Raw genomic sequence first — 14,313 nt, forward strand, 5'->3', positions numbered from 1 at the left:
ATGAGCGGCCTCCGCATAGCCGCCATCTTGGTGAGGGGCACCTCCAGCTCCCTGCTCATACTCTGCCCTGACGGCGCAAGAGAGGCAGCCTGGTCAAGGTACCCCAGCCGCTCAGTCCGTCACACACGGGACACAGCCGCTCCAGTGGTGACGTTCTGCTTTGTCACAGAGTACAGCCATTCACAGTGAAGTTCACACTCAGAACATGGCTAATTCACGTAGTGTCTGCCATGCCGAAGTCCCACAGTGTCAGCCATTCACAGTGGTCCTCACACACTGGATAGAACCATTCACACTGTAAATCTCCACCCTGTCACATTGTTGGGTTTCAGCTACTGAGTGGGTGGCATTACAATAGTCATACACACATATAGTTTAAAATCATACGGTGTCACTCTCTGTATGATATAATCCCTGTCAAGTAAGTGAGACAGATTTTTACTCCTCACTCATTCTGTACCAGGCTCTTGGGCTATTCCCGGGATGCTGTCCTTGTCGTCACTGAGATGTAGAAACAACTCATCTAGAGCAGTGGCTCTCGACCTTGACAGAAGATTAGAATCATCTGGGAGTTTTAAAAACTACCAGTGCCCCAGGCTCCAGCCCCCATATAGTTGATCTGGAGTGTAGCCTAGGTATCAATATAACTGAAAAGCTCTCTGGAAGATTCTACTGTGTAGTCAGGGTTAAACCCTGCAATAGAGCATGATGCTATACAAGGGGAGGTCTAGCTGCAGTGGCAGCGCTGAGGAGCATTCTCAAACTCCATGGGATGAGAGAAAGTGTACCCGGATGTCAAATGACAGTACATTTAAGGCGAAACCGAAAAATGAGTAGGCGTTTCCCAGGTAAAGAATAGTTAGTTGTTCCGGGAAAGGAAATCAGCCTAAGCAAAAGCCTGGATATGAGAGACCTCTTAAAAGAACCAAGAGAAATCTGGTGTGCCTGGAGCATACGAGATGGTCAAGAACCAGGTTGTGAGCAGCTATATGAAGAATGTTAGCATTTATCCTAAGGATGGAGGAAAGCCATCAGAGTTTTATATAGGAGTGGATGACATGCTGAGAGTTGTTTTAGAAGAATCATTCGGGCTACTTGTTGAATGGATTGGAGGAGGAAGAGAATGGAAGTGGAGAAGCCAATTAGGAGGCTTGTTAGCAGAACTTTGGCAAGGATAATGGCTGGCTGGACTGGGGGGAAAGTGAAGGTCTTCACACAGGCTGAATTGATAGGACTTGGTAGTAGGTTGGAGGTGTGGGGAGAAGGAGGAATCATGGATGACCCCCAGGTTTCAGACTGCTTTGATTCAGGGATGCATAATGTGCCTGTCTCTGGGATAGGAAAACTGGGGGAGGAGAAGGTTTGAGGAAGAAGACGATATATTCTGACTCAGACATGTAGAGGTTGGGGTGCTGGTAAATGTTCTAATTGTGTTTTATTACATTGTCTATTTGGCTTCCATTAATCAGAAAGCCAAACTAATGGCCAAAGTTGTTTACATGTCCCCTGCCATCCAGAGTCTATACTCTGAGCCACTTCCTTTAACTCTCACACACCAAACCAATATATACCCTGTCCTAAATCAACACAGGGCCAGGTCCCAGACAACCAGGGACAGCCCAAAATATTCAATTAGCCAGTCCAAAGCTATTTACCCTGCCATGCCTTGCCTTTCTCATTTAATAAAGGCTCTGGCCTAAGCTTTTCCCTTGCCTTCTGCCTTCTGCCTTACCTTGGCGCTTCCACCTGTGGTCCTGTGTGGTGTGCTGTGCCTCTCATTTCTAGGGGAATTGTAACATTAAACTTTCCTTTCCATAGCATTGACCTCTCCATGTTGTCACTCAGTCACCTTTATAAGTTAAGATCTGGAACAAATCAATAGCATGTTCAATTTTTTGAAGTAGTCGGGGGCTTAGAGATTGTAATTTGAGATTTGATAGTCATCAGCATTTAGATGATATATTAGTTTGCAGAGTTGCCATAACTAGGTACCACAAACTGGGTATCTTAAACAACAGAACTTTATTGTCTCACAATTCTGGTGACAAGAAGTCCAAGATCAAGGTGTCAGCAGAACTGGTTCCTTCTGAGAGTTGTGAGGAAGAATCTGTTCCACACCTCTCCTCTAGTTTCTGGCAATCTGGCAATTCCTTGGCATGTAGAAGCTTCACCCCAATCTCTACCTGCATCTTCACATGCTATTCTCCCTAAGCATGTGTGTATGCGTATGTATCCACATTTTTATATGGATACCAGTCAGATTAGGGACCCACCGTACTCCGGTTTGACCTCATCTTCACTAATTATTTCTGCAATGACTGTATTGCCAAATAAGGTCACATTCTGAGGTATTAGGGGTTAGGATTTCAATATATAAATTTTAGATGGAGGCAATTCAACCCTTAACAGAGCGTAATGTAAGCTACATGAACAGATGAACACATAGGCAGATGGGGAGTAAGGAGAAAGCCCTTGATACTTGAAGAAAACTACGAAGAAATGACTGTAGAGAGAATAATGGTGTTGCTGAAACCAATAGATGCTGTGATCCAAGGAGGTAGTGTCCATCAGTGTCCATCACAGGAAGGAGGACAGGATGACCTTGATGAGAGGAGGTTTGTTGTGATGGATGCTGATGGAAAGGAGATGATGGAGAGGGAGAAGATAAAGATTCCAGAGAGATAAGAAGTCATTTATTCAAAGAACTAAGTCCTGGGGGCAGTGGGTGAGGATGTAGTCCAGAGCCTCCGTGGAGGAATGGCCACTGTGACAAAAATAGGTGACACTCTATTTTGACCACAAAGCTACAGCCACATACTACAACATTTTGTGCTGGCAAACAACTACCACAACACCCTTAAGATAATTTTCTCCGACTCCTCCCACCTCCATCACCATGGAGCCACTTCTCAGGAATGCACAGTTATAGCCACACAATGACACTGTCATTGTAAACTAGCAGTCACAGCTGTCACTCGAGCATCACAAACAACTCAGGAAGAGTTCATCCAAATACCTTAACACACATACCACTAACATCTTGTACATCACACACCAGACAATCAGTCTCAAGACCATACTGTCACACTGGATACACAGTCACACAGAATATCCCCTACTGTGTCGCAAGTTCCTCAAACACACAGCCACATACACCGGTCACAATCACACACCCTAACAGTATGTTACATTGTATGTTGTCACACACATCTGAGTGCTTGCAGGCAGCGGTACATACAGCATCACCACAGGTAAACATGCCTCTTGTACACAGTGGCCTCACCATCTGTCTTTCTGTAGCTCTGATTGTGTCTCTGTCTCAGACACACACACACACGTATACACGCACGCGCGCGCGCACACACACACACGCGCACACACACACACACAGCGGGATGGAAGCCGGGTGGAGGCTTCTGAGGGCCGAGTCCGGCGAGTCAGGGCTGGGCGGCTGCCCTGCCCTGGCGCTGGCGCTGGCGCTCCGGACTCTGTCCGGGCCAGGGCGGCGGCTGCAGCCGGGAGGGCGACGTGGAGCGGCCACGTGGAGCTGCCCGGGGGAGGTCCCGGCGGCGGGAAGCGAGGAGCCGGCTGCGCACAGCCCCGAGCGACGCCGAAGCCGGCCCCCAGCCTGAGTCCCGCGGAGCCGCCGCAGGTGGGTCCGAACCCCGCCCCGGGCAGACGGGCTGTGGGTATCAGGGGTCTCCTATCACAGCCAGCGGAGACGCGCCGCGCCCGGGCTAGGACCGCGGGGCGGAGGCGGTCTCCTGGCCTCTGGGTCTGGATGCTGAAGGCGCAGTCCTTCTGCATCTCCTGCAGCTCAGACGAGTCTGCAGCGGTGGCCCTCGCCTCCTGGCACCTCTCGGGAGGAGGTCACCCCTGAGAGCAGGTGGAAGAAGGGGTGCAAAGCGAATCCTAAATTCTCTCTGTGTGATAATGAGGTTTCACTATTATCCAAGTGTCTCATTTGTCGCTCTGACAGCCTTAGAGAGAGGAGGGCTAGCAGGAGTATCATCCTCATTTGACAGATAAAGAAAAGGGGGACTTGGGGAAGAGCCGAGGTGATCGTCCAACTGGAAGTGGCAGGATGGAGCCTAGCTCTTCGCTGTAGGAACCCTTTGGCTGCATAGCCACTGCCTCTTCTCTTGGGAGGGGTGTGCGGGGAGACACAGGAGACAGAGAGGGGATTCAATTCCAAGTAACTTCCTGAGAGGATTAGCCAGAAATGGAATGGATGCCCTGTGAGGTGCTAGGCTCCTGTCCTGGAAAGTCGAGTGGAGACTGAATGACCATTGACAGATTCTGTGGAAGAAATTTTTGGACTGGGTGGGAAGTTATGCAAGATAAAAGGTCACTGCCACATCCCAGAGTCTGAAATACTCAGGGAGCATCTGTTCATTTTCAGCTATTTCCCATTTAGAAAAAAAAAGTGCAGTTTGCTCTCAACATTAACTTAACCTGTATTATCCATTGCATCTTCCCCAAGCCCCTACGAAATAGATACTACTATCCTCATTTTTCAAAATGAATATCCCAGGGCCCAAAGATGTTAAGACACCTGCCTAGACCACACCGTTAGCTCTGTGAGAGGCAAGATTTGATCAGAGGTCTAACCCCCAAGGCTGGCTCTCTTCTTAAGCTTTGGTGCAAAGGTTTGAAGAAATTGGAATGGTGAATCATTGTGAATGTGAGTATGTGAGAGTGTGTATGTCTGTGTGTGTGTGTGAAATATGTTACTGAATTAACATCATTACTGTTAAGTGACAGTTGTGGCTCTCATGTGATCATTAGGGTAAATTATGTTTACACATGTTACAGTTATAGGAAATGAGTAGGAACAGTTTATTTGACAGGCAGTGGTTCAATAACTGCTTCATTTCTGTTGCTTACAAAAACTTTGAGAATGCTTAGAAATGGGTGTGAACAAATCACATTTCACCAACTCATTACTGGAGGTGCCTTAGCCTGACTTCCTTTAAGTAATAGAGAGAGGTGAGTTACCTGTACTTAAAATGTCACAGTTGGAAGCATTACTTAAGAGAATATTACTTAGATGGCACTGAAAGTCCACATGCACTTATTTAAGTTTGTGAAGTAGACTACAACCAGATGCTAAGGTTGTCATGAGGGCCCAGGATATTCCAGGGAGTAGGTGGAACAACTTGTGCAAAAGCGCTGAAAAGTGAAATTGAAAAGTGTATCAGGAGACTCCACTAACCCTTCTGTTCTTGTGATGGAGCACTGGAAGATGAGTCTAAAATGATGACTCAATAACTGATTGTAGAATGCCCTGATGAGGACTCTGGACTGTAATAGAAATAGGGAGCCATTGAAGGGTTTGGAGTGATGGAGTTCTAGAAAAGGAAAATTAATCCTATGTGAGTATGGGGAATTCTTTAAATGGAGAAGGTAGCAGAGGCAGGGACAAGAATGAGAGGCTACTGCATTAGTTTGTGGAAGAAGTAATTCATTATCCACTTCATAGTCACTGTAACCCTGTGAGGTAAGTACTCTCTCCAGTATACAGATATGGTAACTGAAGTTTAGTGGGGATAATTAACTTTCCCAAGGTCACAGAGACAGTGTTTGGTGGAGCTGGGATTTGAACCTAGGTCTGGCTGCTTCCAAAGCCGTTCTCTGTGCACTGCGCATACTGAATAGTTGCATAGGTATGACATATACATAAGAGAAGGGGAGTGATAGTAATTTATGTGGGCAGGGTTCAGGACCAGGAACATACTATTCAGGGTCCAATGCACAAATAAGATTAAGAATTTCAAGACAGTAACAGCAGAGCATTAAACTAAGCACAGAGCCCTTCCTAGAGCAAGACCCTGTGTGGCTGCACAGACACGCACTCATGACACTAGTTCTAATTACTATAACGACTTAACAAACCATCTCAAAACTTAGTAACCGAACACAATGGCTTTGACTTCGCTCATGAGTGTGTAGTCTGGACAGGGCTAAAGAGACAAGCACATTTCTGCTCCATTCTGTGTTGGCTGTAGAATCCTGAAGTCAGGGGGGTGCAATCACCTGAAAGTTTGCTCTCTCACCTGTGTGGTCCCTGGTCTGGGATGATGTGAGCAGCTGGACACCAGAATGGCTGAGGCTCCTCAGGCATCTCTAGCTTTATGTGGTTTCTCCACATCGTCTTTTCAGTATGGAGACTTCAGCAACACCAAATTTCTTCCATGGTGGCTCGGGTTCCAGAGGTGCATATCTGCATATCCACAGTAATCTATGTGGCCTTTTCTAACCAAGACCTGGAAGTCTTGCAACATCATTTCAGCTGTTTCTTAGAAGTGAGTCACTAAGTACAGCTCATACACAAGGGAAGGTGAATTAGATTCCAGCTTTTGTGGGAAGGAGTGTCAAAGAATTTGCAAACCCAGTTTTTAAACCAGCACAGTTGGCCTCACAAGTGAGTTGATTAGTGAGATCTGATGAGTGTGTCCCCTTTAAGTCTGAAGTGTTACCACTAGAGGTATTCTTTGTCCTCTTTTAAAAGGCAACTGCCTATGGATGATATATTAAACCTGAATACTAGGTTTTGACAGCTCTGAGGGATGTAAATTACTCCAGTGCCTCCTGTTGGCCTAGATCTTGGCAGTAAGCAGATGGGGAGGAGAAAGCAATTTGAGGGTGTCCAGGTGGGGAGACCAGGATGGTGGGTATGTGTGAAGCCACTGCCAAGCAGTCCCGGAAAACTTCTGGAAGGAAGAAGGCCTTATTGTATAACCAGGTATTGTGCTTTATACATCTTGTCTCATTTAACCCTGACAACACACCATGAGGGGTTACAGACAGAGAACCTGAAACACAGAAGTCACTCAGCTAGTGAGTCACAGAGCTTGGATTTGAACTTAGGCAGCCTGAAGTTAGGACCCAAACCCTTAATCTTTGGGCTGTGCCACCTGTTCCTTAGCAATTTTGTGTTTCTCTGACTTTCTCTTAATCATTGTTTTAACATTTGTATCTTTTCCTACTTATGTATTTGCAAGCTTTAACGAAGAAAAAAGTAAGTAATTCTACTTTATTTTATTACCTTATAAGATAGTGCCTCACATATATAGTAGGTGCTCAATAAATATTAAAGAAATGAATGCTGTTTATCCTTATTCTACAAACTTATGTTTATACTTGCCTTCCCTGTTGATGCTTGCCCTCCTGGTCACTCTCCATGGGTTGCTATGGAGATTTCTGTCTTGAACCCCCAGCTGAGGCCCAGGTGGTGGTGAGCTCCACAACAATGAGAACCCAGGTAGCCTTGAACCCTAGTTGCATTCCCCACGGTCCTCTATCATTTGTCTCCTGGAACTTGGTTGATGGTGTCTTTCATGATACAGAAGTTTAAACTTTGATATACTTGAATCTCTCCATTTTTTTCCTTTAAAACTTATGAGTTTGCAATATTTATCATGTTTAATGTTTCTGTCATACGATATGATTTGCTTAGTCATTGCCTAAATGTTAGATGTTCAAGTTGTTTACATTTCTTTGACTAATATCAATAGCATAGCTATAAATACCTTTACAACTTTTTTTTCCATTTGTGTTCTTCCTTACTTGATCTCCAGGATGATGTTGTTGGATCAAGATTTCATGGCAATTACGACACATTTGCAGATTGCTCTAGAAATAGTTCAGGTTTATAGTTCCTCAAACAATATAGGTTAATACTCACTGATTCAATTTATTTAATGATTATAGAACTATTAAAATTTGGTATTTCTTTTTCCACTGGTTTTGCTGTTTTTTTCTAGGCAATTGGTTATATTGACTAACTTTTCAAATTCCTTCTATTTCTGTAGTTATGCCCCCATTATCATTCCTAATATTGTTTATTTGTGCCTTTTCTCTTTGTTCTTAACGAAAATTGTCAGAGATTTGTCTATTTTTATTAGTCCTTTTAAAGAAACACCATCCTCTCTATTATATTTTCCACCTCTGCTATCTTTTCTTTTTTTCTTTATTTTAATTTCTTTAAGTTTATTCTGTTTTACTAACTTCTTGAGTTGGAAGCTTAACTCATTAACTTTTAGCCTTTCTTCTAACCTTTTATGTCAATCTATTTTCCCTCCAATACTACTTTAGCTATATGTCTTGTTTTGAAGTATATTTTTCCAAGATTATCCAATTCTAAGTATTTAACAATTTCCATTATGTTTTCTTCTTTGATCTATATGTAAGCATGTCTTTTAAATTTCCATATATATGAGATTTTTATATCCTTTTTGTCACTGATTTCTAACGTAATTGCATTTTGTTCAAATAACATAGTGTGAAACTAATTTTTTGATATTCGTTGAGCCATACTCTCTGGCATACTACTTATCAGTTTTTATAAATATTCCACATGTGTTGAGAAGAATATATATTTACTAAATGATTGAATAGGGTTCTCTGTTTATTAGTTCAGGCTTATTGACTGTTTTATTCAATCTTCTACATTCTTATTAATTTTTAGTCTGTTTAATCTTTCAGATACTGAATGAGATATGTTAAATTCTTCTATCATAATGGCAGATTAGATTTTTCTCCTTGTAGTTATGCCAGGTTTTTTTTTTAAGATTTTATTTTTCTTTAAAGCAGTTTTAGGGTCACAGCAAAATTGAGAGGAAGGTACAGAGATTTCCTATATACTCCCCATACCCACACATGCATAACTTCCCCCTTATCATTATCCATCACCAGAGTGGTACATGATGAACTGGTAAACCTACACTAACACATCATAGTCACCCAAAGTCTATGGGCTTGGACAAATATATAATGACATGTATCCATCATTATGGTATCACACAGAATATTTTCACTGTCTTAAAATCTTCTGTGCATCAACTATTTATCCCTTCTACCCCCAGCCCAGGTTCTAGCAACCACTGATCTTTTTACTGTCCCCAAAGATTTGCCTTGTCCAGAATGTCATATAGTTGGAATCATACAGTGTGTAGCCTTTTCAGATGGGCTTCTTTCACTTAGTAATATGCAGTTAAGATTCCTCCACATCTATTCATGGCTTGATAGGTCATGAATAGTGCGCTTGGATAAATCAAAGTGTAGCTTATACACTTTTTAGAACTTAATAATATTCCATTGTCTGGGTGCACCACAGTTTATTGATGCATCCACCTTTTGAAGGACACCTCGGTTGTTTCCAAGTTTTGGTAATTATGAACAAAGCTGCTATAAACATCTGTGTTTTTGTTTGGACATAAGTTTTCAACTCCCTTAGCTAAATACCAAGGAGCACAACTGCTGGATTATGTGGTTAGACTATGTTTAGTTTTGTACAAAAAATTCTAAGTGTCTTCCAAAACGGCTGTACCATTTTGCCTTCCCACCAACAAAGAATGAGAGTTCCTGCTGCTCCACGTCCTTGCTAGCATTCGGTGGTGTTAGTGTTCTGGATTTTGGCCATTCTAATAAATGCGTAGTGTTATGCTAGATTTTGGTTTAGATTTTTTTAGACTATGTGATTAGATACACACAAGTTCAGAATTATTATATCTTCCCAGAGGAGTAAACTTTTGTGAATTTTGTAATGACACTCTTATCTATAATAATGCTTTTCACCTTAAAGTCTAATCTAACATCATTAAAATCTAATCTAACATCATTAAAACTAATAAAACATCATTAAAACTAAAACCAGTTTTCTTTTGTCTAGTATTGCTTTATATATCCTTCATCCATTCTTTTCTTTCAACATTTCTGTCTTTATTTTTAGGTTAAGCTCTTGAAAATTGCATGTAACAGTATTTTGTTTTATGTGTATTTTGATAATCTCTAGTTCCTAAATGATGAGTTTATATTTTTTTATGATTACCGACATACTTGGATCTATCTTTACCATCTTATTTTATGCTATTTGTCTACCTTTTTAATTTAATTTTTTTAGTGTCTCTTTTCTCTTTTCCTGCCTTCCTTCGAATTGTTTTTTTTTTTTTAATTCCATTCATTTTATTCTGTGCTGGTTGGTTGTCATACATTCCATTTCTGCTCTTTTAGTGGTTATCCTTAAAATTTTTATATGCATATTTAACAAAGTTGGTCAGTACGTCTATTCTCTTCCCAAACAACCATTCTTTCTTTATATCTTATTGTTGTCTAATATTATAGTTTAGTCCATTTTTTGTCCCATAATTATAAATATTAACATAATTAACAATAAATATTAACATAATTATCATAGTTTAATAGTCTATGTTTGTTTATATTTTCCCATATACTTTCTATTTTTTTCTCGCATTTCAAACCACTGAGACCATAATAGGATCATTTTCTTTTTCCTGAAATAGATACCTTAGAATTTCTTTTAATGAAGGAATGTTAGTGGTAAATTCTTTTTTTTTAATTCCATTCATTTTATTCTGTGCTGGTTGGTTGTCATACATTCCATTTCTGCTTTTAGTGGTTATCCTTAAAATTTGTATCCTTAAGATTTGTTGTTTATCTAAAATTATTGTTGTTCTGCCTCATTCATGAAAGAGCATTTTGCTGAGAATAGAATTCTAGAGTAGCAATCCCCCCCACCCACATACTTCTCAACATATTAAAATACAATATTACTGTATTCTGGCATCACTGTTGCTGTTGAAAATCAACTGTCAGTCTACTCTTCCTTATAGGTAATTTGCCTTTTCTTTCTGACTGCTTTAAGATCATCTCTTTTTCTTGTTCTCTAGTTTCACAAAAGCTCCAGGTGTGGATTTCTGTTTATTTAATCTGCCTGGGATTGTTGGACTTCATGGATTGGAATAGTAGTGTTTTGCAACATACTAGAAAAATCTCAACTGTTATTTCTTCAAGTACTACTTCTATCTCTATTATCTCTTCTATCCTCCATGCCACTTAACCTTTTTTTTCCTGTCTTTGATTCCGTGAAGTTGTGGGGGTTCAGAACTAGTCACCCAAGATGTGCTTCTGTGGCTCATGGATTGTTTAGAGCTAAGAGCAACTTTAGCTTCGAGCTCAGGAGAAACTTTTGCCCCTCCTTTGACTACTTGGAAGAATATGACTTAGGGGCCTTGCCTTTGATGAGAGATTGTCGAGATAATCTCTTTTGACTTGTCTGCAGGGCAGGACAAACTTCTATTTACTGATTGTTTGTTCTTCTTATCCTCCTGCAGAAATCCTCTGAAGCCCCTAAGGCACCTTACCACCTCCCTAGTTTAAGATGTTTTATATCCCTCAGTTCCCCTTTCTACCTCTGAACCTCTGTGCTTGTGGGGTCTCTGACTCTCTCATGTATGTGAGGTTTCCATACATATATATGTATTAAATTTGGTTATTTTCTCTTGCTAATCTGTCTCATGTCTATTTGATTATTAGACCAGCCGAAAGAACCTTGAGGGTGGAAGAAAGCTCGTTCCTTCCCCACAAACTGGATAATTTATTCAGATCTATTTTCCAATTTATTAATTCTCAAATCATCTATGTCTAATATATTTTACTCATTGCATTTATTTTTATGTTTCTCATCCTTAAACTTTTTTATTGGAGTATAATACATGTGTGTACAAAGTGCCAATAAAATAGACTGATCTCCAAGTGAGCATGCCCAAGCAACCAGCACCTAGGTCCAGACACAGAATATGCTAGCGCCCTGGAGGCCTGACACTGGTCCGCTCCTAATTGTATTCCTTCCTGACTTCTTTCCCATCTCTTCTTCCCAGAGGTTACTGCTGTTGTAACTTTTCATTGTACATTAGTTTCAACCTTGTTTTTGAACTGTAATTCATTGCATTTTTTAAATCGATCTTTTCTTTATATTTGTATATATTTGGTCTTCAAATCTATTTGATCATTTTTATGCTCTTAACTCCTTCTCATAGTTGCAAATTTCTCTTTAAAACACATTAAATATTCTTTATGTTCTCTGTGTGATAATTCTACTCTCTTCAGTTTTTGTGAGTATGGCTTTGCCTGCTATTGTTTAGCTGGCTGCTATTCACAGTGTCTTATTTCCTTGGGCGTTTATGACTTTTTGGTTGTGAATTCATGCTCCTTGAACTTTACCTATGGAACTTCTCTGAGCATGGATTGGAGTTGTGTTCCTCCCAACAAGGTGTATATTTTCTTCTGTCGGTCAACTAGGGGTACTATGAACGAGGTACCACTTCAAAATAAATGATCTGCTTTAGGTTTTTGAACCACAGAGGTAGCATTAATTCAGGCCTTGAATCCACATGAGACCAGACTTGTTACAAATTCTCAAGGTGTTATGGAAAAATCCCAAAAGCTCCAAAAATCAGACCAGCGAAAATCCAAGCAGTAACCCAGAGAGGAAGGGAACTGTTTTATGACACCGGTGGTCCCAGAAGAGCTAGTGCTCTGAAAATCTGGGCCTTGAGCTTAGGGGCAATTTCACTATTATACCCACGTTGTTACAGTTGGCATGGGCTGATTTACAGACCCCTGAAATTGCTATGGGCTACAGGCAGTTACAGAGCATGAGATTTTCTAACAAGCACTAAAGCAATACATCTTTTCTAACTAGCACCAAAGCGATACATCTTAAAGAGAGGGGATACATCTGTCTAAACACTAAAAGCAATATATCTTAAGGGGAGGGTGAGTTCTCAGTTGACCCCGAGATCTTTGTACTATGTAGCAAGTATATTTACAGAAGCAGAAAAAAAAAAGAACTGATTAGAAATGTTGGCCAATTAAGTGGGAAATTCCTCTTCAAAGGAATATATTTTTCTCCCTTCTACCCTGTGCCAAAGTCAAAATAAGTAAGACTCTGTGCTGCCCTTCTTCAGGCAAATTTACTTTTTGTTCACCCTTAGATTGAGAGTTGAGCAATTTGAACCCCAGCTTTACACAGGTAATCTCCCTATTAGTCTCCTCACATTGGATGGGTCCAAGCTTTATCTCTGGTCTCCTCTATTGCACAAAGCGCTCAAACCGGTAGCTTAAGTTCACCTGGGGTTTGGTTTGGCAGATACTCTTAAGGCAGAAGCTGACGTCAAGCTGACTTTTCCCCCGGGATTACAGGCTTCACTGTGCTTTTGTACTCCAAGAGAATTTCTTACTTCCTTGCCAACTCATTGCATTTGAAAAAATACTTTCTATTTTTATCCAATAGAAAAATTTACCAAATAGAAAAATACTTTCTATTTTTGGACTTACTTTCACTGGGACATCTATTCGTATACTACCAGACCAGTCCATCTTTTCAATGAGGGGTGCCCACTGTGGTGGAACCTCTGAGGGTCCCCACTTGCTATGGAGATCTCGGTTCCAGCTGCCTCCCATTCACCAGCCCAAGGTTTTCTCTCCTGGGTGCAACAACTAAAGCCCAAGGACCTGCGTTGCCAGCCAGTGTTTGTGAACACCTTTGAAGCAGCTGTGGTTTCAGCACCCGTTTGACCACTGGGGAGTTTGGACTAACTACGCAGACCATATCCTTCGGGATTAACGTATGCATAGAAAACTGAAAACAGTTTCTAGGACTCTCGGTAGCTTCGCCTTTTGTGAGCTTCCATGTTTGCTGCTGCTGCCTCAGGGCAGTTCTGCTGGCACGGCTACAGCCAGGCTCCCACATCACATATCTTCCTGTTAACCAGATGCTCGCCTGCTCTTTCCCGCATCTCTTAGGAAGCTGACGTCCACCCTTGCAATAGTTCGGAACCTTGTCGGGGTCATGGAACTCTTTGAGAATCTGCTGAAAGATATGAACCTTTCTCTAGGAAAATTGAACACCAGCCAGAGTGGAGGGCACTGTTTCAGAGAGTTCCTCACCCTCTGCCTAAACCGAGCACCTGATGATTTGTCTTCCTAGCGATGAGCGTGGGGTCTCAGGCCTCAGCTTTAGTGGGCGTCTGCTTCCTCAGGAACACCCCTGAGGGACTCATCAGAAAGTTTCGTGCTCTATGCTTTTGATCGATCCTCTCTGTTTGACTGTTTTCATATCATCAAATGATTGTGTAGGCGTAAGGGGAAGTTTTTCTTACTTCCTTCACATTGGGACCCAATTTCCTAACTGTAGTAAGTAGCAGTTCTTGGGGCTGCTGTTGCTTTGACCCTGGTTTGTTGTGTTTTCAATCCCTACGTGAGTTTAAACCTATTTCAAGGAGTCTGAGCCTCTCTTAATTTGTTCTTGGGTGTTTTTAATAAATACAAACTGACAATCTGCCTCTCTATTTAAGTCTTGGTCTTTTTATGACTTTCTGCATTTCTAATTTGGCCTTTTTCTTAACCTCTTTGAGCTCATTTCCATCTGTAAAGCGAGTGGACTAAACTGGATCCAATGCACTTAAACTGTACTTCTCTGAGCACCTGGGGGGCTGGCGGGGCAAGGGG

The 14,313-nt window shown here is 41.5% G+C and overlaps 1 protein-coding gene across 1 annotated transcript in view; it reads left to right on the forward strand.

Annotated features, from left to right (window-relative positions):
- Window positions 1–14,313, forward strand: part of CGREF1 (cell growth regulator with EF-hand domain 1) — a 17,927-nt gene continuing 3,614 nt past the window's right edge. Inside the window, exons 1-2 of the mRNA XM_039886946.1 lie at window positions 1–30; window positions 3,502–3,652. Coding sequence (XP_039742880.1) covers window positions 1–30; window positions 3,502–3,652 — 181 coding nt within the window. The remainder of the gene's footprint in view (window positions 31–3,501; window positions 3,653–14,313) is intronic.

This window comes from Pteropus medius, unplaced genomic scaffold (genome assembly GCF_902729225.1).
Source record: "Pteropus medius unplaced genomic scaffold, Ma_sr-lr_union100, whole genome shotgun sequence".
NCBI classification, from domain to species: domain Eukaryota; kingdom Metazoa; phylum Chordata; class Mammalia; order Chiroptera; family Pteropodidae; genus Pteropus; species Pteropus medius.